This window comes from Aspergillus wentii (genome assembly GCF_001890725.1).
Source record: "Aspergillus wentii DTO 134E9 unplaced genomic scaffold ASPWEscaffold_1, whole genome shotgun sequence".
NCBI lineage: Eukaryota > Fungi > Ascomycota > Eurotiomycetes > Eurotiales > Aspergillaceae > Aspergillus > Aspergillus wentii.
In genome coordinates this window covers 4,610,317-4,638,163 of record NW_024467832.1, presented here as the reverse complement: position 1 = coordinate 4,638,163, position 27,847 = coordinate 4,610,317, and the positions used below count along the sequence as shown (strand labels likewise).

General features: G+C 48.3%; 11 protein-coding genes across 11 annotated transcripts; 6 read left to right on the top strand and 5 right to left on the bottom strand.

The window, feature by feature from the left end:
* Window positions 1-352: 352 nt before the first annotated feature.
* On the top strand, window positions 353-2,663 carry ASPWEDRAFT_23840 (citrin; the record flags this gene model as incomplete). The annotated part of the gene is made up of 4 exons (XM_040832536.1): window positions 353-532; window positions 636-1,835; window positions 1,892-2,054; window positions 2,113-2,663. 4 exons carry the CDS (start codon window positions 353-355, stop codon window positions 2,661-2,663), a joined length of 2,094 nt encoding a protein of 697 aa, XP_040695454.1.
* Window positions 2,664-3,654: 991 nt separating this feature from the next.
* On the bottom strand, window positions 3,655-4,354 carry ASPWEDRAFT_100562 (DUF5321 domain-containing protein; the record flags this gene model as incomplete). The annotated part of the gene is made up of 2 exons (XM_040827313.1): window positions 3,655-3,848; window positions 3,916-4,354. 2 exons carry the CDS (start codon window positions 4,352-4,354, stop codon window positions 3,655-3,657), a joined length of 633 nt encoding a protein of 210 aa, XP_040695453.1.
* Window positions 4,355-4,660: 306 nt separating this feature from the next.
* ASPWEDRAFT_167781 (C50 family peptidase) lies at window positions 4,661-11,106 on the top strand (the record flags this gene model as incomplete). Its single annotated transcript, XM_040830198.1, has 2 exons — window positions 4,661-9,407; window positions 9,458-11,106. The coding sequence occupies 2 exons, from the start codon at window positions 4,661-4,663 to the stop codon at window positions 11,104-11,106; spliced, it is 6,396 nt and encodes a 2,131-aa protein (XP_040695452.1).
* A 427-nt stretch (window positions 11,107-11,533) lies between these two features.
* Window positions 11,534-12,884, top strand: ASPWEDRAFT_35382 (S-formylglutathione hydrolase). The gene is made up of 4 exons (XM_040834218.1): window positions 11,534-11,883; window positions 11,948-12,168; window positions 12,228-12,419; window positions 12,494-12,884. The coding sequence occupies exons 1-4, from the start codon at window positions 11,628-11,630 to the stop codon at window positions 12,677-12,679; spliced, it is 855 nt and encodes a 284-aa protein (XP_040695451.1). The 5' UTR covers window positions 11,534-11,627; the 3' UTR covers window positions 12,680-12,884.
* An 80-nt stretch (window positions 12,885-12,964) lies between these two features.
* Window positions 12,965-14,316, bottom strand: ASPWEDRAFT_23836 (NAD(P)/FAD-dependent oxidoreductase; the record flags this gene model as incomplete). The annotated part of the gene is made up of 2 exons (XM_040832535.1): window positions 12,965-13,148; window positions 13,205-14,316. The coding sequence occupies 2 exons, from the start codon at window positions 14,314-14,316 to the stop codon at window positions 12,965-12,967; spliced, it is 1,296 nt and encodes a 431-aa protein (XP_040695450.1).
* A 525-nt stretch (window positions 14,317-14,841) lies between these two features.
* ASPWEDRAFT_167778 (fungal specific transcription factor domain-containing protein) lies at window positions 14,842-16,816 on the bottom strand (the record flags this gene model as incomplete). Its single annotated transcript, XM_040830197.1, has 5 exons — window positions 14,842-15,225; window positions 15,288-16,192; window positions 16,242-16,558; window positions 16,617-16,742; window positions 16,791-16,816. The coding sequence occupies 5 exons, from the start codon at window positions 16,814-16,816 to the stop codon at window positions 14,842-14,844; spliced, it is 1,758 nt and encodes a 585-aa protein (XP_040695449.1).
* A 723-nt stretch (window positions 16,817-17,539) lies between these two features.
* On the top strand, window positions 17,540-19,364 carry ASPWEDRAFT_147708 (uncharacterized protein; the record flags this gene model as incomplete). Its single annotated transcript, XM_040829532.1, has 6 exons — window positions 17,540-17,728; window positions 17,783-18,053; window positions 18,115-18,225; window positions 18,270-18,681; window positions 18,737-19,045; window positions 19,117-19,364. The coding sequence occupies 6 exons, from the start codon at window positions 17,540-17,542 to the stop codon at window positions 19,340-19,342; spliced, it is 1,518 nt and encodes a 505-aa protein (XP_040695448.1). The 3' UTR covers window positions 19,343-19,364.
* On the bottom strand, window positions 19,346-21,419 carry ASPWEDRAFT_35378 (uncharacterized protein). The gene is made up of 6 exons (XM_040834217.1): window positions 21,085-21,419; window positions 20,746-21,036; window positions 20,426-20,698; window positions 20,246-20,372; window positions 20,068-20,197; window positions 19,346-20,016 (listed from the first exon to the last, which is right to left on the bottom strand). The coding sequence occupies exons 1-6, from the start codon at window positions 21,173-21,175 to the stop codon at window positions 19,489-19,491; spliced, it is 1,440 nt and encodes a 479-aa protein (XP_040695447.1). The 5' UTR covers window positions 21,176-21,419; the 3' UTR covers window positions 19,346-19,488.
* A 101-nt stretch (window positions 21,420-21,520) lies between these two features.
* Window positions 21,521-24,113, top strand: ASPWEDRAFT_285631 (Zn(II)2Cys6 transcription factor). Its single transcript, XM_040833153.1, has 4 exons — window positions 21,521-21,763; window positions 21,816-21,925; window positions 21,973-22,616; window positions 22,660-24,113. The coding sequence occupies exons 1-4, from the start codon at window positions 21,644-21,646 to the stop codon at window positions 23,673-23,675; spliced, it is 1,890 nt and encodes a 629-aa protein (XP_040695446.1). The 5' UTR covers window positions 21,521-21,643; the 3' UTR covers window positions 23,676-24,113.
* On the bottom strand, window positions 23,683-25,620 carry ASPWEDRAFT_23831 (uncharacterized protein; the record flags this gene model as incomplete). Its single annotated transcript, XM_040832534.1, has 3 exons — window positions 23,683-24,920; window positions 24,969-25,128; window positions 25,177-25,620. 3 exons carry the CDS (start codon window positions 25,618-25,620, stop codon window positions 23,683-23,685), a joined length of 1,842 nt encoding a protein of 613 aa, XP_040695445.1.
* Window positions 25,621-26,052: 432 nt separating this feature from the next.
* On the top strand, window positions 26,053-26,968 carry ASPWEDRAFT_99466 (phytanoyl-CoA dioxygenase family protein; the record flags this gene model as incomplete). The annotated part of the gene is made up of 3 exons (XM_040839666.1): window positions 26,053-26,340; window positions 26,387-26,819; window positions 26,871-26,968. 3 exons carry the CDS (start codon window positions 26,053-26,055, stop codon window positions 26,966-26,968), a joined length of 819 nt encoding a protein of 272 aa, XP_040695444.1.
* Between the last annotated feature and the right edge of the window lie 879 nt (window positions 26,969-27,847).

The window sequence follows — 27,847 nt, the reverse complement described above, 5'->3', positions numbered from 1 at the left end:
GGCAAAAAGAGGGAAAAGAAAAAAAAGTCTTCAATGGTTTACAGTGCAGCACATCCTTAGTCTTTGCTCATTGCTCATTCGTATTATTCATATTCTTCTAGCATCGATCTTGGGGGATCTGTTATCACTAGACCAGAACCCCATCCATTCCTTTCTGTTTAATTTCCTTTCTCCACACACCTACTGACTGTATTTTCTCTTCCCCCCAACCCAACCCCTTCATAATCTCTGCTTCCCTTAGCCACAGGTGTTGAGTACTCCATTCTGTGTCATTGGGCCCCTTGGAATTCCTGTCCATCTTTCAAGGCATTGGTTTTCTTAATTTTGGTGGTTTCCTTCTTTTAACGTCACAATGGCCGGTGTCAAAGAGACAGTTAAGCAGTCCCTGGTGGGCAGCTCAGAGGAGCCTAAGCTGTCGCAGCAGATCAAAACCAACTTCTTCCACCACGCTCGCAAAGATGAGTCGACCGGCGAATTCTACTTGAACGAGGACGACTTTATCAATGCTGTTGCTCCCAAGCATGAAGACTATGTGAGTCACTGCCAACCTTTCTCGCTACCCCCGCTCTGGCAAAATGTGTCATCGCGTTGCCTGTAGACCGCAAGAAGCTGATGTATCCATCTGCAATTGACAGCACAAAATCAAACGCGAGCAATATGGCATCCTCTTCAGAGTCGCCGACACCCGGCGAACAGGCCAGGTCAACCTCGCCGACTGGGCGACATTCGAGAATCTCCTCGCAAAGCCCGACGCCGAGTACGAGATCGCTTTCCGTCTGTTTGATATCGAACGAACAGGCTCCGTCAAGTGGGAAACCTTCCAGAACCTTTACAACTTGAACAAGAGCAGTGACGCTATCCCCTTCGACTGGAATTCGGAATGGGCTTCTTTGTACACGGGACGGACCAAGAGCCGACACGACATGACTTACCCCCAGTTTGCTCAGATGCTGCGCGGCTTGCAGGGTGAGCGTATCAGACAAGCTTTCCACTCTTTTGACAAGGATGGCGACGGCTACATCGAGCCCCAGGAGTTCCAGCGCATCATTCTCGAGACCTCCCGACACAAGCTGTCCGACTACCTCCTGGAAAACCTGCCTAGTCTTTGCAACATCTCCGCAGGTACCAAGATCTCCTACGCCACTGTCCGTGCTTTCCAGAACGTCATGCGCGAGATGGACATCATCGATGTCGTTGTACGCGAAGCCACCCAGAAGAGCGATGACGGCAAGATCACTCGGACCGATTTCCTAAACGAGGCCGCCCGTACCACGCGCTTCTCTCTCTTCACTCCTATGGAAGCCGACATTCTGTTCCATTTCGCCGGATTGGATGCACCTTCTGGACGACTCTCACAGAAAGATTTCGCCAAGGTCATTGATGCCTCTTGGCGCACACCATACGCAGTTGCTAGCCATGCTATTACGTCCGCATCAGGTGCTGCAGACAAGGCGGCTGAAGCCGGAAAATCGCTGCTGCACGGTGTCCTGGAGTCTGTCCACCACTTTGCGCTTGGCAGTCTTGCTGGTGCTTTTGGTGCCTTCATGGTTTACCCAATTGATCTTGTCAAGACGCGCATGCAAAACCAGCGTTCTTCCCGCCCTGGCGAGAGATTGTACAACAACTCTATTGACTGCGCGAAGAAGGTTATCCGAAATGAAGGATTTCTGGGCCTGTACTCCGGTGTCATCCCTCAACTGATCGGTGTCGCTCCGGAGAAGGCTATCAAGCTTACCGTCAATGACCTCGTCCGTGGATACTTCACCAAAGAAAATGGCAAGATCTGGTATGGACATGAGGTTATCGCTGGTGGTACTGCAGGTGCTTGCCAAGTTGTAAGTTTTGAAGCATGACCCCTCTATCAAAGTCCAAGACTCTAATCACTTCGCAGGTTTTCACCAACCCCTTGGAAATCGTCAAGATTCGTCTGCAGGTTCAGGGTGAGATCGCCAAGACTGTCGAGGGTGCCCCTCGTCGCTCGGCTCTCTGGATTATCAAGAACTTGGGATTGATGGGACTATACAAGGGTGCCAGCGCGTGCCTTCTGCGTGATGGTATGCAAAACTCAAAATCCCTCCTTCCTACTTGGATCACAACTGACACAGATTCTAGTCCCCTTCTCCGCCATTTACTTCCCCACCTACTCGCACTTGAAGACAGAAATGTTCGGCGAGTCTTCTACCCACAAGCTGGGTGTCGTGCAGCTCCTCACAGCCGGTGCTATTGCCGGTATGCCTGCTGCCTACCTCACAACGCCTTGCGATGTCATCAAGACCCGTCTGCAGGTCGAGGCCCGTAAAGGAGAGGTCAAGTACACAGGCCTGCGCCACTGTGCCACTTCCATCCTCAAGGACGAGGGATTCAAGGCTTTCTTCAAGGGTGGTCCTGCCCGTATTCTCCGATCCTCCCCGCAATTCGGTTTCACCCTGGCGGCCTATGAGGTTCTGCAGAAGATGCTTCCCATGCCTGGAACCCAACCCGAACCTTCTCCCTCTGGACAGGTAGAGCCCGGTCTCGGGATGCAAGGTGCTAAGGCTCCTCTCCCATATCTGAGATCAAGAAACGCCCTGAAGCTCATCCTTGATCTGGATGAGAACATTGGTCGCGTTCAGATCCCCAAGGCCGAAAACTGGCCCAAGTTCCTCCAGAGCAACAAGCAATGATTTGGCATTTGATTTTTCTCTTTCTTTTTAGTAGCGATGAGTTAGCCATTTTCATTTTCTTTTCTTTTGGCATGAAAAATTTCACCTGATTTATTTTGCTATCCCCATTTCTTTTCTATTCTCCTGGAGAATTTTGGTTACGCTGGAGCAAAGACCATGCATGATTTCCCTTTCTTCCTTTTGCTCTTCCTTACAGAGACCACACCGACAATTGCACATGTAACAACAGCAGATAGACTTGGGCAGGGATTTTCATTGTCATCTTGCATAATATTTTTTTGGATCTTACTACGGCGAGAACTTTAGAGATCCCTGATTACTTGGTATGGCATTTGCACATTTTGTTTGTTCCACACCCATATCCCCTGAGTGCTATATACAAGTGTACAGTTACTCTTTCCCCATACTTTGTTTTCTACCATGGCATCTGAGATTGTTATTTTACGATGGAATTGTAGTTTTGAAATTTGGTGGCGAAAAGTTGATATAGATTAGGATTATTGGTACAAGTGAACATTCAAAAAATATCTTTCTGTCTTTGATTTGGCAAAGTCTAGACTGCACAAGATGTATAATACAAGCAGCTTCAGTATCATGATGATACCTGGCTTTATGTAACACATACCACATACACGAAACATAGTCAATATAGTACACGTTGAACGCTATGTGGGTATCAGTTTTAATGTAAGGCAATTCGTTTTCCCTTTAAGATCTGTGTGAGCACGATCAAAGGTTGACATGGTGAGATATTCCATCTCTTTGAGTGAACGTTATAGTTCGCTGTCCTGGTGGGGCGTGAAGCAGCGCGAGATTCATACTGACTACTAAAGACCCATTATATGTAGCCAGCAGTATCTCAGCAAGCAGACATCATGAAGTGTCCTTAGACCCAGCCGCTCTTGGATCCCACTGAAGGCACTCGTAGTAGTTGGAGGGTCAATTGACTCGCTTCAAAGCTGTCGATGATATCGAATATCAAACGGCGAGTTTAGAAAAAGTTCATCTTCCGCGCAGGACGCTTTCCATCCGAAGGCTGTTCATCCTTGGTCGCTGTAGCAGGAATAACAGGGTCCTTGGCTGTGTTTTCTTGGGATTTCTGGTCTTTTTGAGTTTCCGTGGTGGGTTCCGGCTGTGCGGGTTTACGGTGCCATAGGGAATCTTCTGCTTCAATCTCACGAAGAACTATCGAGAACGGAAAAGTCAGTACACGCTCTGTTCTATAGCATGGCAGAAAATGGGTAAAACGAACCCTCATCCCACTCTCTTTCCTTCCCTTCGTCTCCTGTCCCTAGAAGCCTCTCCACGTCTACCTTCTCCCCCTTCTTAGTTCTCTCAATGACCTCCCGCAAAAGCTCAATTTTAGCATCCGTAGTCCGGGTATAAGCAGCGTAACCGTTCTTGAGCGCAATCATCCGGATAGCCTGCGAACCGATGAGGATGAAAATGATGATGTAGAAACTGGCGGGATTCCACTCCTTTGACTTTTCACCATCTTTCGGACCTTTATTACGTCTCAGTATGAAGCTGGGAATCATCGCTGTCCAGACTGACGAATCAGCGACTTTCGGCATTGAGGATGAGGTGGAATGTCGGATTTGGAGTGGGGTTGAGAGGCGAGATCGTGTCACTGGGAGGGATTTGAAGAGGCCGTGGGAGACATGCCGTAGAGGGAGTCTTGAGGGATTCATATTGAAAGCCATGATGTGCGATTGTGTGCTGAAATAATTCGAGGCAAATGACATTTAACGATGATGCGAAAATGAAAGCATTCGGACCGTCGGCGAGCCATTCATCCCCGCCTATTCCAGATTGGGCGTAGCGCGACCGCCGTTGCTGCGACAACGTTCTGGGTTGGGCGGAGCCTCGCTGGTGATATCAGTCGAAGACGGGGCCACAACGAAACGAACCAACGCTTTCTCCGTTCTACTCCACGACACCTTCAATCAATGGCTTGAACTGTTATCTGATTCCTTCCTCTATTCATGACAACCCCAATGGCGGTCTCAACATTACTACCCGATTCCTCTGTGGAATCGGTGAAGCACGCCGTCCGCTCGACTTCCACTTGCTCGAATGCCACGGTGTTGGCCCTGCAGACCCTTTTCCGAGGTGCGTCGAAAGGAATACCGGAGATCGAAACGAGCACAGTGAGAAGGGGCGCGAAGGGCACGAAGGATACAGTTGCTGCCACAGGCCGGACAAAGGCGGTTAGAGGAGCAACTAAGACGAAAATCTCGCCGAAGAATGCAACAATAAACACGGTCGTGGAAAAGGATGGCTCGCGGCTTTCGTGTCAGGAGAGGCTGGTACTCGCCACGGAGGTTTTCAACACTACATTAAAGACACTGTCGGATGAATTAAAATTATCTGCTTCTAAACGTCAGCTTTCGTCTGCGGACGAGACTAGGTCCGCGTCTACCAACGTCCCCTTACAGCCCTCCTCCGCGAACCGCGCGGTCAAGTCACCAAAGAAAACGAAGACATCTAAACCCACACAAACCGCTGCTGCCGACCTGGAAAGCGGGGCTCCTGCTGTCGCTGAATGTGCGAGAATGGCACTGTCGTGTTTACGGACATTGAAAAGTGAACAAGCAAACCAAGATGCGTGTCCGAATGTTCAACTCGAACAGGGGTCATGTGTTTTGGCGGGAAGATTAATCTCATTGGGCCTGAACGATGCGGCTTATAAAGAATTACGAGCTTTGAAGAGGAGGATACAACAGTACTTGGACACCGAGGCCTCCGATCGCAAGAAAAAGACGGAAACGAGGGGGACAAAGGATGCCCAGGAGGATGAGGCCGTTAAGGAACGCATGTCAGATCTCATCAATTTCGCAAACATTGCCAACGCTCGACCCCTGCATGGATTGCTTGTCACTTATCAGTCGAACGCATTGCGACTACTTTCGTCGGAGAAAAAGCCTTCTACGGTGCAGAACCTCTGCCCTTCCTTGCAACTATCGGACCCGAGCAATCCCGCCAAGGTTATTATGGCCGCTGTTGAATCTGGAAGCCTTCCCAGCGACAAGGCTGCACTCCAGCTACAACTGCTCTCGAACACCGTCCTCTCGCTTTCTTCCGGAACCCAACAAACGAACGACAAGAACTTGGCACCCAGAGACCGATTGAGGCCGACAACAGCCCTCAACCTTCAACTTTTATCGCTCGAGATTCGCTGCATGGGATGGAAGCTATCAGGACATGAGTGTGAGGAAGTGAGAGAAATGTGGGATCCTCTGGCCCGCTACCTTGCAGCTTTTGCCCACCACAGCAAGGGACTGGAAAAGTCCGAGTTCGCTTTGACATACAAGACAATCGTCCGACTACAACTAGCTTTCGCAAATATCAAAAGGAAACCCACAACAAACGCGAAGGACACCCATTCAGTTACGCGAATCGCAACTATTATGGGACAGCTCGCCCAGGAAGCTGGCTGTTTTGAAGAAGCCCTCAAGCTCTTCACGGAAGCTCTTGCTCCGCTCTCTGAAGGACAGTGTCTCGCTCTAGCTACAGTTCGGTGCAAAATGGCATCTGTACATTTCCAAGCTCTTCGGTCTTCGAGTAAATATTCACAAAGTGATGCCTCGACTGCAGTTTTGGATTCTACGACGGCACTTGGGATGCCACTCAAGGGCAACTCTAATGACTTGGATGAACTGCTTGTTGAGGCAGCGAAATTGAAGAAAGTTGCGATGGGATGGCTCGGGGATGCAGTCGCCAAGGACCAGAACAATAGTGACAACGATGAAGAGGACGAACTTCATATTAGAATCCGCGAATACCTCACTTCCTTTGTTCGATTTCTCCGCCGATACGTCGGTCGCCAACCTTCCCAGGACGATGAACCAAAGGACCACGAAGCGTTCCAGAAAAGAGCCTTAGCATCGAAAAGTATTGTTCTTGCAGCTGTTGATTCAGCTGTAGCAATCGGAAAATTATCAGTCATGTCCCAGAGCCCACCATGGGAGGAAATGATTTCCCTGCTTTCCGACTGCCAACGCCTGCTCGTGACTATGGATGTTACTTTCGACAAGACTGCAGACTCTTTGGAAGTTGACAATACCGGCCTTGGTTTTGTCAAAATGTCGAATCTATTCTGGTCCCGGTATGTCAAGGAAAAGGAACGTGGGCAGGGTGTTAAGGAGCTTCTCCCTCTTTTGAAACAGTCGGCGACCCTGCTTTCAGGATGCTCAGCATCTCAGCGAAGCACGGGATTCGCCGCCTTGAAATTTGAGAGACTTGCACACCTCTACTTGGAAGCCGGCGCTGGCGTGGAATCCGAAAAGGCCTTTCATCAATCGATCAAGGAGCATGTCGACGCTGGCGTTCTGAAGCAAGTTGCAGCTGATGCAGAAGTTAGCGTGCCTTACCGCATGCCCCAGGATCCAAAAAGCAGCGCATTCATGCTTAGCCGTGTCCTCAATGCATTCTTGAAAATGAGATTGCGACACAAGGGCTCGAAGGCGCGCGACGTGTTCGACGACAAGAAATTATCCACAGAGCAAAGAGGGTTGGTCCTGGAGTGGCAGCTGAAAATATTGACAGAGTTGCATCCCTATGCTCTCAGCGAAGAGCACTTCCGCGCTCTGTTCGGTACCCTCCTTTCTAAGACCCTCGACACATACTCACCTGCACAGCATCCGCTACGTCGACTGCAGACCATCATATGCGCTGTTCGATTCTCGCTAGAGCACCCAGGCTGTTTGGATGCTCCCCTTCTTCAACAGCTTGTCAAGGAAGCAACAACTGGCCTCACAGACGAGCTTGAAGACGGCGAAGACTGCGACCTCGCCCCCTTCGCTGTTCACATCAAGAATTCTCTACGCCTTGCTCTCGGACTCCACCAAGGGAATTTGCAACCCTACGATCTTGATCAGTTGATCTCTTCATGGACTGCCATGGCGCATGGTTGCCAGGATTGGAAGGCCATCGAAGCATGCATCCTCGATATAGAATATTGGTCCCTTCAAATGAAGGCAATTGTCGACTACACCGAGATCCACGGATTATGGAAGCTTCAGATCTCGGCTCTCGAACTGGTCCTACGGATTACAGAACTTCAAGAGTCTGGTGATTTCTCGGAGGCTATCGTTGTAATTTCACGACTGGTTTCGCAATATTGCCGACTTGGACACTGCAAGAAGGCCGGTAGCTTGCTTATGCGCGCCGACCGATACCTCAACCAAGTTTCCTGCCTAGGTGTTCTCTCATACAAGCTAGCGCGAGCGGAATATCTTCTCGAAACCGGGGATGCTGAGCAGGCAGCTACTGTTCTTTCAGCAGCTCAAGTTCTCTTTGAGAAGAATCAGAAGAAGCAAGATTTGAACGCTTGCTCTGTCCTATCGAAGATGGCGTGGGAAAGACTGGTGGCAGATGCTGCTTTCATCAGCTCTCGGCTTTCATTTGCACAGGGCTCGATCACCAGGGCTCTGTTCTTTGCCAAGTTGTCTGTCAGGCTAAACTGCAGAATCTGGGCTAAGGTTGAGAAGCTCTCACAAAGAAAACAGGACAAATATTTGCCCACTAGCAATAGCTCTGAGATCGATACCGTTGTCGAAGGAGTAGCAAAACTCGATGTCTGTCAGACATCTAAACCTGATTCATCCGTCAGCTACTCGCAGGGAGCACCATTCTGGCCGCACATTGGCTCTCATCACACCTCCCTCTTGCACCTTGCGAATCTATCCGCTCATCATGGCCTCTTCCAGGATGCCATATACTACGGAGAACAAGCCTTAAAAATCAACAAGACCCTCAACGCCAATGTTCGGCTTATCGCATCCCAGGCTCAGCTTGGTTCTCACTGGATTCTAGGCGGTCATTTGTCCGAAGGTCAAGACCTCTTGGCTGCTGCGTCTACAGCGTCTAAGCGATTGGAGAGCAGCATCGAAATTGTATCGCTGCAAATGAGCCTTGCCTCCCTTCACCGAGCACAAGGGCACCACAAAGACGAACTTCGTGCTCTTCTCGATGCGGAGAAGGTCATGTCCGACGTCCTTGTTTCGGAAACTGCTGATTCGTCTAGTGAGCTTGAGGATAAGATGGAAAATCTCCGGATTCGGGGAACAAGCCGCAGAACGCAAACACAGGGAACAACGACAGTCCGACGAACCCGAGCGGGCACAACATCCTCAAGGGGCGGTACGAAGAGAGCTTCGCCTGTGACTGCGGACTCTCCTGTGATCGAATCAAACGCCTTGTCCCAACTACGAACCGAAGTTCTGCGACAGCAAGCTGGTTGCTCACGTACAATGCGAGACTTTGACAACGCGCTATCTCTGTTGACTGAAGCTCGAAAATATGCAACTTCCCGAGACAGCCAAATATCCCTGCATATTGGCGAGAGTGAGCATCTGCTGGCAGATGCCATCAGAAACTTTGCAAGCCATGCAGTATACTGTGTTCTTCCGGAGTCTACTATTTCGCTTCCCGCATTGCAATCGCCGATAAAGGCTGCAGACGAACCAACTCCTTCGACTGTGAAACCCTCGACTGTGCGGAAAACCCGAGCACCCGCCAAGGGAACACGTTCCAGAGCCCAGAAGGCAACCGATGACTTTTCTGTCATGCTTTCCAAGGCTGGGGATTGTCTCAACAATGTTTTCGCCACCGCTACTACCTTGGGATCGACTCTCGATAGCCATGCAGCTTCCCGTCTGATGAGTCGGATCTCCATGCTTTCCCACACCACTGCCCCTGAAAGTCCAATCGCCTGGCCCCAGTCACCGGCGAATGTGAATGGTAAGTTTTTGTTTATGTCCCAAATTGAAGCAAATATCTAACTGAATTAGAAATCGGTCGAATCGGCGCATTCACCCGGGAACGCACGGCGATTGATATCGACAAGCAACTGGCTGACTTTTCGGATCCTCTACTCTGGCCAGCATCGGCGATATCTACCGTTGAGCTTGAAGAGGACTTGTGCTCGAACTTCACTCAGGAATATATTGATATCCTCCCAGAGAGCTGGAATGTTCTTTCCTTGTCCCTCAGTGCAGACCGTTCTGAGTTTATTGTTTCGCGCCTGCAGAAAGACCACACCCCATTCTTGTTGCGACTTCCTCTCAGAAGAGGTAATTCCGAGGATGATGAAGAGGAGCAATTCACCTTCGAAGATGGAAGAGAGGAAATGCAAGAGCTTACCAGGCTCGCCAACGAAAGCTCACACGCTGCTCGGCTGCAAACCGACAAGAACTCCAAAAAGGAATGGTGGAAGAACCGCGAGGAGCTTGACCGACGAATGGAGACTCTCCTTCAAAATATTGAAAGCATTTGGTTTGGAGGTTTCCGGGGTATTTTCTCTCCCACACCTCGTGAGCCTTCTCCCCTGGCTCGTTTTGCGAGTGCTTTCCAGAACATCCTTGACAAATGCCTACCATCACGACAAAAGGGTGGACGGACTACGGGACCCAAACTCACACTGCACCAGAACGTGCTGGAGCTATTCATTGGAGTGAAGGGCTTGGAAGTTGAAGAGGATCCCGAGGATACATTGATGGACCTCCTCTATTTTGTGGTGGATATTCTACAATTCCAGGGAGAGCGAAATGCATACGATGAGATTGACTTCGACATGATGGTTGTTGAAACTCTTGATGCATTGAGAGAATACCACGAAGCTGTGCAGGAAGAGCAGGAACAGCAGTCGCCACAACACACTGTTTTGATTCTCGACAAGGCGCTGCACTTATTCCCCTGGGAGTCTCTTCCTTGCCTGCAAGGATATCCTGTGTGCCGAGTGCCCTCACTGGAATGTTTGCGTGATCGTGTCCTGCAATTCCGACAGGAACGGGGTGACAATGATCTGTCAAGGCTAGGAATTGATCGTCAGAATGGTGCTTATATCCTGAACCCTGCTGGTGATCTGCAGAGCACCCAGTCGACATTTGACGAGGATCTTTCAAAATTGGACAACTGGACCAGAATTGTTAAACGGGAACCAACCGAAGACGAATTTAAAGAAGCCTTGGAGTCACGAAGCGTGTGCCTCTACTTTGGCCATGGTAGCGGAGCGCAATACATCCGCGGTCGGACGATCAAAAGACTCGATCGTTGTGCAGTCACTTTCCTCATGGGCTGCAGCAGTGGTAGCCTGACCGAAGCAGGCGAGTACGAGCCGTACGGCACACCGCTGAACTACCTGCAGGCTGGCAGCCCGGCACTGGTCGCGACGCTCTGGGATGTCACCGACAAGGACATTGATCGGTTTGCTCAATCAACCTTTGAGCGATGGGGTCTTATTGGAGAGCAGAGTGTGAACGTTAGTTCTTCGAAGAAGGGGAAGCCTCGTGCACCCAAAGGCAAGGGTCGGTCCGCAGAGATTCCCCAGCCAATATCACTGGATGAGGCTGTTTGTCAATCACGAAGTGCTTGTGTGTTGAAGTATTTGAATGGTGCTGCACCGGTTATATATGGCGTTCCGTCGGTGTTTTTGGAATAGATAAGGCGGTATTGCATGATTGGTATAGGAGTTTGTCGGTTGCATTTTTGCATATGGGAATGGGAATGGGTATGGGGGAGTTGGGTCTCTATCAAGTTTTTGTATTTGATATTTGATATTTGATATTTGATATTTATAATTCAGAGATGAACAATCTCAATATTTTGAAGACATTCGTGGTAGAATCGTGAGGATCATAGCTTCTGCACTGCAATCGATCACCACCAAGGTTAAACGATTTAGACCTGCCGTTGCTGATCAAGAATAGTAACTAAATCCCCTGGATGCCAATCCTCGTGTTAATTTCCCCTGTTGGGAAAAGAAAACGCTGGAAATGAGGAGATCCAGCATGTCGTTCTCCACGGCGGGGATTCTCGACCACAAAATGCCCCTCAGCGCGTCTTCCCCTCATTCCCCACCCACCACCACCACCTTGACGCCATCCTTTATCAACCGTCTTTTTCCGCTTTTCTTTCAATCTTCCATCAACCTTCCACCGAATTGAGCATACCACACACATCATGTCCGTCACGACCAAAGCAACAATCGCCTCGTTCGGCGGCAAGCTCCTCAAGCTCAGCCACGCCGCCACCGCGACACGATGTGAGATGGGCTTCAACCTCTACCTGCCCCCGCAGGCTGCGTCCCAGAAGGTCCCGGTTTTGATCTACCTGTCTGGCCTTACCTGCACAGCCGACAATTGCTCCGAGAAAGGTTTCTTCCAGCACGGCGCAAGCAAGAAGGGTATTGCCGTGTTGTACCCTGACACTAGCCCGCGTATGTTTTTTTTTATCTTATTATCGTCATTGACTTGAGTGTGTGTTGCTAATATTGCTCTCAGGTGGACTCAACATTGAGGGAGAAAACGATAGCTGGGACTTTGGTACCGGTGCTGGCTTCTACGTGGATGCCATCAAGGCCCCCTACAACAATGGATACAACATGTACACCTACGTGACTGAAGAGCTGCCCAAGACTGTCTTTGAGGCTTTCCCTCAGCTGGACTCTAGTCGTGTCAGTATCACCGGTCACAGTATGGGTGGTCACGGTGCTCTCACATTGGTATGTTTTCTACCTGACTTTCTTCTCATTCTCGTCACCCATGCTAATTGATGTGATAGTTCCTCCGTAACCCCGGCAAATACAAGTCCGTTTCCGCATTTGCTCCCATCTCCAACCCAATCAACTGCCCCTGGGGCCAGAAGGCGTTTGGCGGATACTTTGGCGACGACCAGCAGGCCAAGTGGAAGGAACACGATGCCTCAGAGTTGGTTAAGAAGTGGAACGGCCGTTTGGACGTGCTGATTGACGTGGTATGTTTTGTAACCACCTACACCCGACACATTGCACACCCAGAATCGAGAATAGACTAACAATAACAATACAGGGAACTGGCGACAACTTCTACAAGCAAGGCCAACTTCTCCCAGAGAACTTCGAAAAGGCCGCCAAGGACGCCGGCGTCGAGGGCGTCAATGTCCGCTACCAGCCCGACTACGACCACAGCTACTACACTATGGCCAGTTTTGCGGATGATCATATTGAGCATGCGGCCAAGTATCTTCTTGCATAGTGCGTTTTCTCTGTATTTTCAATTTTCCTTTACGGCACTTGGCCCTTTCATAGACATATATATTAAAAATGTTACCTGTTTTTTTTCTTATGAATTGATCCATTTCTGATATCTGTCAAAGCAATCATCAGGCCTCCAAACTTTAATGATATATGGATATCAAAAATTTCAAATATTCGTGCCTTTTGAAAAGCTGTATCTGGACTAGTATATAACCATATAGATATTTAGTATATAATTTCCTTCATGTTTCTATGCTGAAGAGTATCCTAAGCATGTATCTAATTATAAATGAGCCTGCTCTTCTCGCGAAAGAGCCCGTCTTGGAGGACCACCCCTACTTCCATCGCCCTTGTGAATAGGGCTGGCAACTTCTTTCCACGCCCACTTTTGCCTCTGCTCCTCCGATGCCTTTCCTTCGAAGTTATCCACTATATGGCGGCCCAGAACTGGGAGGAACTTGAATGCACTGTGTTCCACATTAGAATTGAGATGCGGTTTACACGGGGGATTAAAAGAACATACTGTCCACTTCCACCAGTTGCAAGGAACAGATTCTCATACTCGGGGTGGTGATCGACGATAAAGTCCCCCTTGGGAGTATCTGTGTACCAGCATAATCTCCGTTGACTGAAAATTCGATCTTTGAACTTGGGTAGGAATAGTGCCAGTCCATCTCTCAAAGAATGTTCCGCATCGGACGGAAGAAATTGGCGTTGCGAGGATATATCAGGTCCGGAGAAAGACCGGTTTGAATGATGGACAGAACTGGAGCTATGCCTTGTCTCATAACCATACCCGTGTCTGGCCATTTTGAGAATATGACTCCCAGGTGTAGGCGGGAAGACAAAAAAGCCCGTGCTGAGGTCAATCATGACCGGGCAATCCTTCATTTGATACGCTTCGCGTTCCGTCAACTTCATGAAACCGACTGGCTGGCCGGTTGAGATTGTGCGATTTCCCATCTCGATCAAATGTGACGTCCATGCCCCTGTTGCCAGAATGACCATATCCGCAGAGATACTTCTGCCTGATAAAGTTCGTACGCCGGTGATTTTTTTCTTCTTGCCTTGAATTGCTTGTGTGACCAAATCTGTCACCGTTCCATTTTTCCCGGCAATGAAGGAGACCCCAGCCCTCGTACATAGCCTTGCCAAATGAGCAATGCTTCCTTCAGCATCAGCCCATCCGCAATTGACGTTAATATAGCCACTCGTATGCGTCAGATCACCATGAATACCGGGATGTCGATGCATTATTTCATTTCCCTGGAACGTTTGTATGGTCATGCTCTCTCCCAACCGCGAAAGATTCTGTTTCGACTGTTCGAGATATGTATGCCGCGTGGAGCCTTGAGATTGGACACAGAGGAGACCGCTGCGATGAAAGAACTCTGTATATTCGTTGGTCCAGCCTCGCAATGCGTCAAGGCCCATTCGAGCATAGAACTCGTCTGCATAATCGGGTCGGATGATGCGGGAGATGTCGACAGATGATCCATCAGGAACTGGTGGAAGGTGGCGATCGAGGACAGTTATGTCTTTGTATCCTCGATTGGAGAGCTCGAGAGCAGTCGACAGGCCAAATACACCACCGCCGATGATGAGTATAGTCGCTGTTTTGGATGGAGTGGCCATGGTGCCGTGCTTGTTTCCTTTGGTTGCTGATTAAGAACGATACTGCTCAATATGGAACCTCTGAGATGAAAATGTAAATGTTCAGAAATATCCCATGAATAGGCAATAAGAGATTTTTGGACCACTGCAAATTTTTTGCGCAATAGTTTTGATACTCAGTTAAATAACCATATCTATGAGTTCCGGGACCGGGTGAAGTGGGGACGGTACCCGGTGCAGAGCAGACCGTTCCCACCTTCTATCAAGATCAGCGGGACGACTTTCGTAAACAGCCGGGTTAAAGAGATGCGGGGAAGATAAAGAGAAGATCAAAATTCTTAGAACGTCTTGGTAGGGGTGCTGATCCCTTGGCCATTGTCTCCGATTTAACAGTGCTGGTTTCTGTTAATGGTGACCGACATAGATACTCGAATATACCCGCGAAGCAGAGATAAGAGTCTTAGGGATTTCCTTCGATACGGATAGATATGTTTAACCGATACGTTTAAATATGAAATAGAGATAAATCTTTGCTGTTGACTTTGCCTATAGACCACCATGGAAGTTTAGACTTGGCCGAAAGTCTAACTGAGACAACTCCGGTATGTCGACATGACTAAGAAAGTCATCACTCATCAAAAATCCTGGAAGAGGACTGGCAGGAAATTCTGAAGCAGGAATACCTGTCGAATGACCGAAACGCCCCGCATCCCGGTAGCTTGGAGATTCACGTAACGGGGCGAGATATTGTGTCGAGATACGTTGCTCGACAGGTGCAAAGGATTGAGGGGACATATCTAACCTTGCCACTGTGGAATTGGTGTCTAGTAACTCCCATAATAAGGATATTTTGAAAGATGAAATCCCATTATGGCTTGTAGTCCCATTTGCTTGCCGGGTAGGGCTTTGAAGATTCTCTAGTCCATTCGCCTTGGTCAACTGTTAGCTTCTAATGCCCAATCAAATGCACTTATCAGAAAAGAACTATTTACTAATTGAGAGAATTGGGGCCATTTGTTTGCTAGGCCAATTATGAATCGTTGGCAATGGTTAAAGTCGGAGCGTGCTCTTTCTGTGACGGTCTCATCGCTGGCAAGCGAGAAGATCCAGTGAATTGTTGCAACCACTACCACAAGACGACCCAAGAATGGATCGCAGATCTCATATCCGAGATTCTCGCACATGCTGATGAAGCGGGCTATCCAACCGGAATGAAGCAGAGCTTGGTCAATTGTATGTTGGAGAAATGTCGGTGGTTGAAACACAGTATTGTTCTTTCTGAAAGTCGCAATGTGGAATATAGGATGGTGCAAAAGTGCTTGGCCGGCATGAAAGGTAATTTGTAGTACGAGCCAAGGTGACCAATAGCTCTTGTCTCGGGCAATTTCCTCATATGATCGAGTTTGGAAACCCACGTTTTTAAACCTGTGCACCTGTGCGAGACTGGATTCAAATTCATAGAAGTTTGCAGCCAATTTATGATAAGTGGAAGAGGCGAGCCAGGGCTCTTCAACCTTACCCAATCGTGCTTGATGCAAGTATGCTGCAATCTCGCCCCAGATGGATATCAATTGTAGACAATACGCATTGACACCTAAGTCATTTGTGGCATTTCCAGAGGTCAGATACGGGATACTCGATACGTCTGTATGAGCAGAATCAGACGGTCTTGGGTGACTGGGGGGGTAGTTTATGTGGACTAGTGGACTATGACCGGGCTGCAACGTGTTTGGTCCCGGTGTAAATGCCCTCTCGAGAATGAATACACTCCAACAACACCTGGCTTTATCGTCCACGCTCATAGAAGTTGTTTTCAGACCCTCGAGATGTTTAGAATGCAGGTTAATGATAACAGAAGCCATTCCTATATTCATTCGTGCTCTAGCTTGTTTACCAGCTGGAATACATCAGTCAAGACCTTGGTTGATGTAGGATGTAGTATTTACCGCTGATGTCACTGAGCGTCAACAGGCAAAGCGACTGTATGACTTCTAATGATGGTGTACATTCTGCTGCTAGAGAAATTGTGGTTTCTCGGGAAGAACGGACATAAAATTCAATCGCATCAGCCTTTGAGGTGCCGTAGAATGGATGACCAGAGAAGAGTAGCGTAACTGCCAAAAAGCTTCGCAACAGGAATTGCGGGAATCGTGACACTTGCGCAGACAGCCCATCGATGTCAAAAAGAGGAAGTGGCTGCAAATGCAATTTGGCTTTGTAGATTTCAACAAAATGGGATAGTGTTTCCAGGGGAGGATTCGGACTGGCAATCATCAGTTGACCTAAGTTGCCCATTACAGAACGTCCGTTATGTCACATACCAACGAGAAGCATCAAAGTTTAGATTCGAAGATGCGGTTGTAGTCGTATCGAATCTCTCTGGTCCATGGGTAGTAGCTTCCGAATCTTGCCGTGGTATCCCCGTACCGCTTTGATCAAAAAGTGTTCTATCAACACGTCAGTCTCCTTGTATGCTATACCCGAAGCGAACTGACTGAATGCTATTGTTCATGCGTTCCATTTGAGCCTCTAGTCGACGTAGTCTCTCCCTAGAATTACGTCTGGACTTCAATGAGTCAATATGGATCGGGAAAAGGAACCTGAAGGTCCAGTGTTTCTTACTTTCATAGGACGGCTATTCTCATCTCTCTGAATGTAGGTGCATCTCTGGTTTAACCTTTGACAAAACGAACAAATTGGCTTTTCGCCAGGACACTTTGTCTTCTTTCTCCTGCGCAAAACGAGTTAGGAAACGAGTTAGGAACAGTCTTGGTAACCTGATTGCCACTTACCGACAAGGCTCACAGGCGTGTCTAGCCCGTGGCTCATGAGATAAGTCTTCATCCATCCGTGCTGTGTTTTCCAGCTACTGCTCGATCAGTCTTGATAGGGAAAAGGTACGATCTGCGCATAATCCTGGTGGTTGTGGAAAGTGAAGTCGAAGGACTGCCTTGCCTCTTCCGTCTTCCGCTCACGTGACCGGTCTAGGGCTACCTGTTGTCGACATCGATAACGCAAGGGAAAGCGATTGTCTTTCTTCGTAATAATTTGGGCTATCTTTGATAGAAGAGATTATGCCGAGCTCTGCTGCCCTACCCCGCATGATGATAGCCGGTATGGGTGTTATCACCTTCCTGGTCGTGTCACGATATATAAATCGGCGGACGGCCAAGGAGAATTGTCATTGTCGAGAATGTTTGGAATCAAGTGATTTCATTCAGCCTGTACGAATAGAAACCACAACATGGACGAGAAGAATGAGCCGCAAAGCTCGAGGGCAAACTCGAAATGCGAAGGCCAACTCCACGAAATAGCTGGTACAGCCACATCACATAACATCGCCGTCGTCGACAATGCCATCCAAACAATTGGCTTTGGCAAATATCAGATTCGTTTGTTTTTCACTTGTGGGTTTGGTTTCTTCGTAGACCAGGTCAGCTTCACATGCTTTCTTGAGAAACTGGAGCATGAACTTACAATCGTCTAGATGCTCGCAGTTTCAGTCGGCCTAGTTTTGCCACAAGTGAAAAAGCAATGGGATGTTCAATACCCCAGCATGATCACAGCAGCCTTGTATGCAGGCTCGTTGGTTGGGGCCATAATATGCGGTCTGGCTGCTGACTTGGTCGGTCGAAGACTCCTGTGGCAGATTTCTCTATTTGTGGTGACTGTTTTTACAATGATAGCAGCAGCGTCCCCAAGTTTCACTGCGCTTGCGGTGTTCATTGGCCTGCAATCAATTGGAGCTGGGGGAAACAGTAAGCTTTCCACCCAGGGATATATAGTATTGGTGATACTGCGGCTAAACGTCTGATGTAGTCGCTATTGATTTAACTGTTTTCGTCGAGTGGCTGCCGAGATCAAAGGGCTACATCCTGACTGCCCTTGCAATGTGGTTTGGTGTTGGAAATGCAGTTGGAGGACTTCTTGGTAGGTTACTTCCCTTGATATTAGATTTTGACTGACCTCTCCAGCGTGGCCGTTGATAGATTCATTCTCTTGTCCTGCAGAAGCGACCTCATCCACATGCAAAAGTTCTGCAAACATGGGTTGGAGATATCAGTATATTCTAGTAGGTGGGCTGTGTCTGGTTCTTGCACTCATCAGAGTGTTCTGCATGAGCATGGAAGAATCAACCAAATGGCTCGTCACACAGGGGCGATTCGAAGATGCAATTGAGGAGCTTGGAAAGGTAGCTCGCATGAACAAGTCTGAAGTGACTGTTTCAATTCAAGATTTTCGGCCAATTCAGGAACTACCGTTGAACGAAACAAGGTCCCAGAAAGCCCGACGCCAGTGCTCCCATATTAGGGGGCTGTTTACGACACGAAAATTAGGCATTTCCACGACTGGTGTGAGTGTTTTATGGATGGAAATTGGTATTGCGTATGTTATAAGATGGATACATAACGCCCCCATCATTATTAACAATCATGGATAGATACCCTATCTACACGCTCTACCTCCCTATATACCTGGCAAACAACGGCGCCGATATTGGAGATGGCTCAACCTTCCAGACTTATCGCGATTACTCTATTTCATCAACAGTGGGAATCGCTGGTCCGGTCTTATCAGCATGTCTCGTTGACATCAAAATCCTAGGTCGACGACGGTCAATGGCCTTGACAGCCCTCTGTGCCGCATCCTTTGCCGGTGCCTTCACATCTGTTCGAACTGAAGCAGGGAATATTGCCTTCTCTAGCATGATTAATTTCTGGCAGAATGCCTTCTACGGTATACTATATGCGTACGTGGAATATTCAATCTTCATCCTCGGCCCTAATGATCAAACCAGCTCACTGAAATTCCATGGCTTAGTTATACGCCGGAGGTTATGCCGACGGCTTTCCGCGGCACTGGGTGCGGATTGGCAGTTGCTTGTGGGCGGACTGCTTCTCTGTCTTCGCCTTTTATTGCGACTTTTGCGGATTTGACATCGTCGGTGCCTCTTTGGGTATGTGTGGGATTGTATGTTTTGATTGCTGCTGTGGCGGTGACTCTGCCTTTTGAACCCAAGACTTTCAGTGAGGAGGATCATATTTGATGGGTTAATGAGTGTACCCTGTGATAATTCTAGTCATGAATACTGTATGTGACTACTATTTAAACCTGTGATGGTAGCATCTTATAATGATTGGTTTTTCTCATTCTAAAATAACATCATGTCCTCTTTGATGGCCGATTCCCCCATCATACCTTCTCTTCAGATCCAAATTCAATCTTGGTGACACTCCCAGAGAATGAAGAGCCCGCAGTAGCCTCATACAGCATATCACTCTCAATAGCCTCCAAGCTCTTCCCCCTCGTTTCCGGGATCAACAACGTCACCAGAGCAGTCAGAAACATGACACCAGAGAATAAACCCAGTACTCCATTCAAGCCAATTGCATCCTCAACAGTCCCAAAGGCAAACGCTGTGAGGATTGCACCACACTTACCCGCAGCAGCAGAAATTCCATGCGCTGTACCACGAACACGCGTCGGGAATACTTCGGCTGGTATTAGGAATGTTGTGCAGTTGGGCCCAACGGTTAGGGTGAATTGTGAAATGGTAAAGATGATCATCAACCCGGCTGTTGAGGTGTGGACGGTAGGTGAGCTGATACCGGCCCAGATGGCGTATAGTATGCAGGCGATGATGCATGTGTAAAACTGCTGGCGTACACGTCCCATGCGGTCTGGGAGAATGATGCCGGCATAGAAGCCGGGTAGGTAGCCCTGAGCATGGTAAGTGATGAGATAGAAAAGATGTTGAAGAAGTGTGCTTACGGCAGCCTGGACAATTATATTGCCCACTGCTGTCTTATACAGGGTTTGCCAGGGTGTTGCCCCTTTAGCAAAGCCAATCCTCGATAATATGATGCTCTGATTGAGATTGACACCATAGTATGCGATATCACTAGATCGTCAGCTCCAATTGTACGACTATGGCTGTATATCAGCTTACAAAAGAAACCAAGAAGCAGCAGTGGCAAAGAGGACTTTGGCATGCCTCCACTTGCCGAAGTAGATACGGAAATCATTCCACTGCTCTTTTAATCCGCGCTTTTGCCTGGTATCTCCGCTAATAACGACTACATTAAAATCAGCGTTTTAAACTTAATGATAATACCCAGGATAAACTCACATTGCCGATACGGCGTCGTCTCACCAATAGTAAGCCGGGCATACAGTGTCAAAGCAGCAGGAACGATGCCAATTCCCAGCAGAAGTCGCCATACCCACTCGAGATGGTGCTGATTTGTGGCTACTGGCCCTTCAAAGGCTTTTAGCAGGACCAGGAAGACAATACTGGCTGCCATATTTCCTAAGCCAATATTCGAGAAAACCGACAACACCTGCACGGCTCGTGAGCCCAATGGCGGCTTTTCTGCTGATAGGGATGATGACATGGGGTAGTCTATCTAGTTAGTCTGCACTTATATCTTGTATTAGAGAAAACATTACCTGCTCCAATACCGATTCCAGTCACTACCCGGAAAATGGATACCCATGCCGTAATAGCTTTTGTGGAGAAATTTCCCCAAGGTAGTAAGATCACCATCAGGGCTCCGAATATTGTCACGAGCAGCTCCTTGCCATAGATAGTATGTCGGCCCCATGCGTCTCCCAAGACCCCGAAAACGAGTTGGCCAACAACCATGCCTAGACTTAGGCTGCCTTTGATTATATCACTGTCGACCGACGGCACCGTGCCATTGTCCGTTTGGAAGTAGAGATGTCCAAGTATTGGCACAGCTGCATGCTATTAGTATACATCTGTATTAAGAGGAATATGCTACAGACCAAGGCCAATTGTTAGGTTGAGATAACCGTCAGCAAAGAAGCCGACTCCAGTGGTAACTAGGAACCGTAATTTTGCCTCCAGAGAGACCATTTTGACGGGCGGTGATTGCTTCTGATCTTGACAACCATCTTATTTCTTGCCATGGCTGCTTTGGTAGGTATGCTATATATTATGCTATTCAAGAAGCACGAGACAATATCCGAGATACTCGTGGTTACCATCGGAAGGAAGTACCATGGAATAATGCAGTGGTCCATTCCAATACCACGACAAGAAGCAATCAGCACGTACCCAATTGCCACGATGTGGGAATGATGAAGTAAAACAACACGCGAGCAGATTCGCGTCGAGGAGTGTTTGGTCGAGCAGCCAGTCAAGCGCCCACGTGCTTATCGGCGGCCCCCGCAGCCTGAGGCTTCCCCCGCTATATCTTCGGTGCGAAGTCCTGTTGTCACTTTCTTTTCTCCACATCTCTCCGAGAGCCAAACGAAGACCTGACGTCTATTTTTTACCTTCATCTTGATTGGCTTTCGGAAGGGTGCCTGGAAGATTGGAATCATGGATGTCTCTCTCCCGTCTCCACCAGGTGTCAGTGCTCTACGCGAGTCATTTGGTGATAGGAAACCCCCAGACATTACTCGCAAGATTACCGCCTGTGTTGCATGTCGTAAACAGAAGGTGCGCTTCTATATACAGCTGTCTAAAAGGTAGCTAACTGAGAACATGATAGGTAAAATGTCACATGCGAGATGGCCAGACTCCATGCTCTCGATGCAAGAAAAGAGGCTTGTCCTGTGCGGTCAACCGGAGTTTACAAATGTTGATGGAAGATGATGCAACGTAAATACTCTCGACATCGGTTCAGAATCAGGGGCTCATATAAACAGGTGGAAAGATGCAGTGTCACAGAAGCTACGATGGCTGGAAGAGACCATGGCTCAGGTTGTGACGAAAGTAAGCCTGCCAGAAGTGCAGCTTCCAGCCCAAAATGATGCAGATTCGACCACCCCAGCTGCAGTAAATGCAGGCCCATCTACTCAAAGCCCAGAATCCTCCATTGAAAATAGCGATGAGCAAGCACAAGCATGGGAGATTGTAATGGATCCTCGAGGTGGTCCAGCTTCGATTCCAGCCGCATGTGTCTCCGAAATTCGGGGGACAGCTTCATCGAACGATATCCCTTCAGGCAGTCCAGACTTGATTTCCATTGGGATCCTATCCCTGCACCAAGCGCTGTCTTTGTTTGATATATATAATCTACGGCTAGACCATTTCTTGTATCGCATTTTAGGAGATCACACCAGCCTAGACTCGGTGCGAAGGACGTCCCCACTATTAACAGCTGCCGTCTGTACAGTCGGAGCTCTACATTCGCAGTCCTTGAGTCATCTGTTTGATGTTTGTTACCGTGAGTATAAAGCTCTCGCTGCAGCACAGACATTCTCCACAAAGGTCAATGATGATGACGTACGGGGTCTATGTATTGGTGCCTTTTGGCTGCATGAGCTTTCATGGGCATCGGTTGGAACTGGTAGGTCAATTTATCCTAACAATTGACAAAGCTGATTGACCAGCCGTTCGAATTGCATCCGATATCAAACTCCATCATGGGATTTATAAAGCTCTAAATGGTGAGCGGAAAGGGTATCTTCGTGCCCGGTTGTACTATCTTGTTTATGTATGCGACCATCACTTTTCAGTTGCCTACGGCAGACCTCCAATGTCCCGTGAGGGATTCATTATCGACTCTGCCAGCCGATTTCTCGAAATTGAGCATGCGACAGAGGATGATGCTAGGCTGATTAGCCAGGTCAAGGAATGGTCTATTCTGGGCCAGGTCTTTGATACATTTGGCGTTGATGTTGATACAGCCATTCCTCTGCAGGATCTTCCCCAGCTTCGCAGATATGCAATTGCCTTAGATACATGGCATGCAGATTGGAGTGAAACATTTCGGTCGAGTAAGAATGTTGGAAACTATCCCCAGAAGGGCGTTGGTTTCCACTTTCACTTTGCAAAGCTCTATCTCTGCTCACATGCATTCAGAGGTGCACCCACGGCACAAGATTCTTCGCAATGCTTAACACCTGAAATGGAGGAAATTGCCAATACTGGTGTATTGTCCGCCATGTCCATCCTCAGGGTTATTGTATCAGATGGAGAATTTCGATCCTTTTTGAATGGCTTACCGCTCTACTTTGACACCATGCTTGCATTTGCCGTTGTCTTCTTGCTTAAAGTAGCAACGAAGTATGCAACTGCAATCCGGATTGATACTACGAAGATTCTGTCTCTCGTTTCCCAAACAGTCATCGCATTGCGTGAGGTTACCCGATCAATGCACCGCCAGCATTTGCTCGTCGTAATTGCCGGAGGGCTGGACAAATTACTATTGAAATGTCAGGAGCCAGTCCATATGAGCCATGAAACAGCGCCTCATCCGTCTCCGGGCCCTGAGCATCTGTCGCTTAATGACATGACCTGGATGGAAAACATGACCAACTTTGATTTTCTAACCAACTCTTCGGATTTTGATAACTGGTTACTCCACTACAGTACATCAAACGGGCCTTCTTACAGCCAACAATAGATAAATATCAAGAGTGCCAGTTGAGCACAAGATCGAAAATGTCATAGTTTCTCCAACTCCTCAACTCGGAAGCTCGAAGACTTTGCACCGGCTTGGACATGATAACTGGAATATTCTGCTCGCTCAGACCACCATGTGAGCGTAGAGGGTGGTCTTTCACTTTAGATAGGTCGTGTTCAGATTCGCGACTTCCGATGACTGCATGAGACTTTGAAATGACAACGATATCGCCTTCCCGGTCTAATGGCATTTCATACTTCTGTGCTGCTTCATTTCCGCCCAGAGCATTCTCGATATCCGGAAGTGACTGGCAAAAAGAGAGCATCGGCTCGAGCTGTATTGAATCTTTGAGGTAGACCCGAACAAACGAACCAAGAGCACCATGATGTCGAACAAATGGATCTGTAATGGGGCAGATGACTCTTGATGCACCAGGGCCAAATCTTTCGTTTAACACATCCTCGAGGAAGAGAACATTTGGCTCACCGGCTGCATTGGACTTTTGGCTCATGCCGTGGTCACCAGTGACTCCGATGATCGGGGCAAAAGCAGAAAGCTTCTGCAATCGCTCGTCGATAGCCTTCATGAAATGGTCAGACTCTTTACTTCCTGGGGCATGTTTATGCTGAATATAATCGGAAAGCGTCAAGTACAAGAAGTCGGATCTTTTCTCTTCTAGCAACTTGATCCCAGCGTCTAGCACAAACAGGGACAAGTCGCCCGAGTATTGACTGGGAGCAGGTCGACCAATCCAAGCCTCGACGTCTGTGATACCATTTTCTTCTAGGTTGCAACTAGCTGCCCGCTCTGCCGAGAAGCATATCGCATCTTGCAAGCCGTGGGCAAGAATCTTTCGCAGCTTATCTTTGGCCGTAATGGCAGCTACTCGCACACCTCGCCGGGACATTTGTTCGAGGAGAGTAGAACCTCGCAGCAACGAGTCATCTGTAATCATGGTTTCTTTTCCCGTTTCTCGATCTAGGAAGAAGTTTCCTGCAATCCCATGGGCTGACGGCGGGGCTCCAGTAATGATGGAAACATTGTTGGGATTGGTGAATGACGGCATACAACTTTTGGCAGTGGCATGGAATCCCTGATCCACGAAGGATTTGAAGGTTGGCAGAATCCCAGATTGAATGCCGGAATTGAGATACTCTGGATCGAATCCATCAATGCAAACCACGACTGTTGGTCCTTTGGGGAGGTGATACTCTCTTGAGTGCAGGGTGAATTTAGATCTGGATTCTATTGATTGTCAGTTGCAGCATTGCAGTGGGGATATGCTGTACTGACCGAGGAGACATTGATATGCCATATCTTCATAGTCCTTTAACGGTGGAACTACGGTGTCTGCTGCTTTTGCTGAATCGTCCCACCGTCTGACGGCAAGTTTGGCTTCAAGGAGCGGATCCTTTTGTGCTTCCTGGATTTGCTCTGGTGCAAAAACTCCTCCCTAACAACAATAAGCATAAACTATAATTGTATTGATGGGATTATATACCTGATACACAAATGTCCGCTTACTGGTTTCACTCAACCCATCATAATAGCTCTGGTCCGTCGAAACCAAATCCCTCTTGGCCATAACATGGGCACCCACCAGTTGACAAATCTTCTCACTAAACCCCAAATCTCGAAGATAAGACTCTCCGAGGACTTCATGACTCTGACGTCCAATGTACCTCCCATCCGGCGTAACCATACTTCCCATCTTCTCAGCCGCGGGGATGAATCGTCCAGCATCGTGCAGCAACGCCGCGAGGACGACTTCCTTGTCATTGCCATACTTCGGAGATTGACGCGCGAGATTGGCACACTGAAGAGAGTGCTCTAGTTGCGTGATTTGTTCACCGAGATAGTCGCCCTGGCCCTGGGCATGAAGGAAGGCGAAGAGTGATTTGATAGCAGCGCGAGTATGAGACTCGACAGAGGGTAGAGACACCATACTGCTATGAGTGCCTAGAGTCTTTCAGACCGACTATTAGATTGATGGAAGTATTATCCTCTTGACTCGGGGATTTACGAGAGCTAGCTTTGGTTTCTACAGTGGAATCCAGATACCAAGGGACGAAGTCCGTCACAATGCTTAGACCTGAAAACGAAAGGAATCAACTTTGAGAGAAGCCTTACAAATCACCTCATCTCCATCTACCCCTCAATGCTTATACATCGTGTCCACCAATCACGTTGAGGCCATTTCGGTACGAAGCCCGCTGCCTGTCGGGACGAAGGCCGTCGATTTACGCATATCCAAAGAAATTCAACCAGCAGAGTTTATTATTTAATAAGGCGATGAAAGGTCTATCAAATGGAAGTGAATCAAGTGAATCATAATTCACAAACAGTCTCGAAGGCTACAATCAAGCAAACAACTCAAATGTATACACTTTCACCCGAACAAATCGCTTCATACCATGAAAATGGCTATCTTCTCCTTCGCGTCGATCAACATCGTCTCGTCGATCCTATTGCCCTACAGAAATGGACACAAGAAGTAAAGTCCTGGCCACAGGAAAAAGGCAAATGGATGCCCTACAACGAGATCAACATCAACGGCGAGCGACAGCTCATGCGAACGGAGAGATTCGTCGATTATCATCCCGAGTTTAAATCTCTACTGTATGGAGAGGCATTGGGAAAAATTCTCAAAGCTCTTTCTGGTGATGTATACACCCTTCACCATCGAAAATGCCGTAAGTTAATAACGATAGGACATGCTCCTCTTCAAAGACAAAATCAACTACAAACAACCCCACGGGAATGGTTTCCAGGCACACCTTGACGCACCCGCATACGACCACATCGGACGCATCGAGCACATAACAGCCAACATCGCCATCGACGCCGCGACACTGGAAAATGGATGTTTAGAAGTCATCCCCGGCTCGCATCGTATGCAGGTCGAGCTAGCTGATGGTGGCCGAATCTCGCAGGGCTGGGAAGACGCACACGCTTGGGTCTCGATTCCGTTGGACGCGGGTGATGTTTTACTTTTCGGGTCACATCTGGCCCACAGATCTGCTGAGAATAGGACGGAGAAGAGCCGAGCCAGTCTGTATGCGACGTTTCATGCCAAGAGTGATGGGGTGGATCTGAGGGAGAAATACTACCGACATCGCATGGAGATGTTTCCACCGGATCATGGTGAGTTTCATGGGTATATTATCAACAGGAAGGTCATGCTAATCTGGATAGAACGCGAGAAAGGGAAGGATTACGCCCAGGGATACAAGATCTATGGATTTGCGGCACCATTTTCCAAGATAGAGGAACAAGTATTGAAAGCTTCATAAGACATAAGCTTTTCTCTTCACCTTCACAGATGGCACTTAATATCACTTAATTATCCACACCTCCCACGATGATGAAGAGAAAAGCAAAAATCGCAATAGACTCTTCAAAATTGGAGATCGACATGGACAGTGCTTGATTAGACCCACAAAGTGACTACTAGTTTCTATGTCAGTGCGCCATTAGTTGCTGGATTGACTCATTCATCTCGCTTGCATTAGATATCATTTTGCACAAGCATTATTGGCATGAATCGTGAAGTTGCAAGATTGACTGAGCATATTACTGGAAGAAGCGATCTCAACACCATCTACCATCTACTAGACGACTATCGAGATAAACACAATGCTCAGCACCGCGACAGCTATGCACTTCGGGCAGCCGTACATGGAAACCCCATTGTGGCGAGAAAATCCTTTACGGGGATAAAACCAACTCCACCAGGACCATTCAGCTGGGAAAGAAGATATCCATTCCACCGCCATCCGAAAATGGAAAAAAACTCAGCAAAGAAAGCACAAAATAATGCATGATTGATGGCCACTTATTAGACAGCGACAATACACCGAGATACGCCGGCGGTCAAGGACTTACTGGAATTGGGCATTTCCGACCGTCCACCCGAGAAAATGCTGTACATTGCAGCGAGTAATGGGATGACAGATGTTGTCCGAGCCATTGTTACACACGGGGTGTTGACGGGGAAGGGGAGAAGATGAATGAGAGGACTCTCGCGACGGCTGGCCGATGGGATATCTTGAAATAGCAGAGATTCTGCTTCGCAACGGGGAGAATACTGGAGTCTCCGAAGTATGAAATGGGGGCGGGCATCGATACCGCATTGGGCGATGAAGAGGATGATATCGCCATGGTCAAAATAG

Excerpts from the sequence above, each read along its gene's own strand:
- ASPWEDRAFT_285631 (XM_040833153.1), top strand. The coding sequence starts at position 21,644 with ATGGATGTCTCTCTCCCGTCTCCACCAGGTGTCAGTGCTCTACGCGAG. Across the intron at positions 21,764-21,815 it reads TTGCATGTCGTAAACAGAAG|GTAAAATGTCACATGCGAGA; the intron begins GTGCGCTTCTAT and ends AGAACATGATAG. Across the intron at positions 22,617-22,659 it reads ATGGGCATCGGTTGGAACTG|CCGTTCGAATTGCATCCGAT; the intron begins GTAGGTCAATTT and ends CTGATTGACCAG.
- ASPWEDRAFT_35382 (XM_040834218.1), top strand. The coding sequence starts at position 11,628 with ATGTCCGTCACGACCAAAGCAACAATCGCCTCGTTCGGCGGCAAGCTC. Across the intron at positions 11,884-11,947 it reads GTACCCTGACACTAGCCCGC|GTGGACTCAACATTGAGGGA; the intron begins GTATGTTTTTTT and ends TATTGCTCTCAG. Across the intron at positions 12,420-12,493 it reads TGGACGTGCTGATTGACGTG|GGAACTGGCGACAACTTCTA; the intron begins GTATGTTTTGTA and ends ATAACAATACAG.
- ASPWEDRAFT_35378 (XM_040834217.1), bottom strand. The coding sequence starts at position 21,175 with ATGGTCTCTCTGGAGGCAAAATTACGGTTCCTAGTTACCACTGGAGTC. Across the intron at positions 21,037-21,084 it reads CAACCTAACAATTGGCCTTG|CTGTGCCAATACTTGGACAT; the intron begins GTCTGTAGCATA and ends AATAGCATGCAG. Across the intron at positions 20,373-20,425 it reads GACGACGCCGTATCGGCAAT|TCGTTATTAGCGGAGATACC; the intron begins GTGAGTTTATCC and ends ATTTTAATGTAG.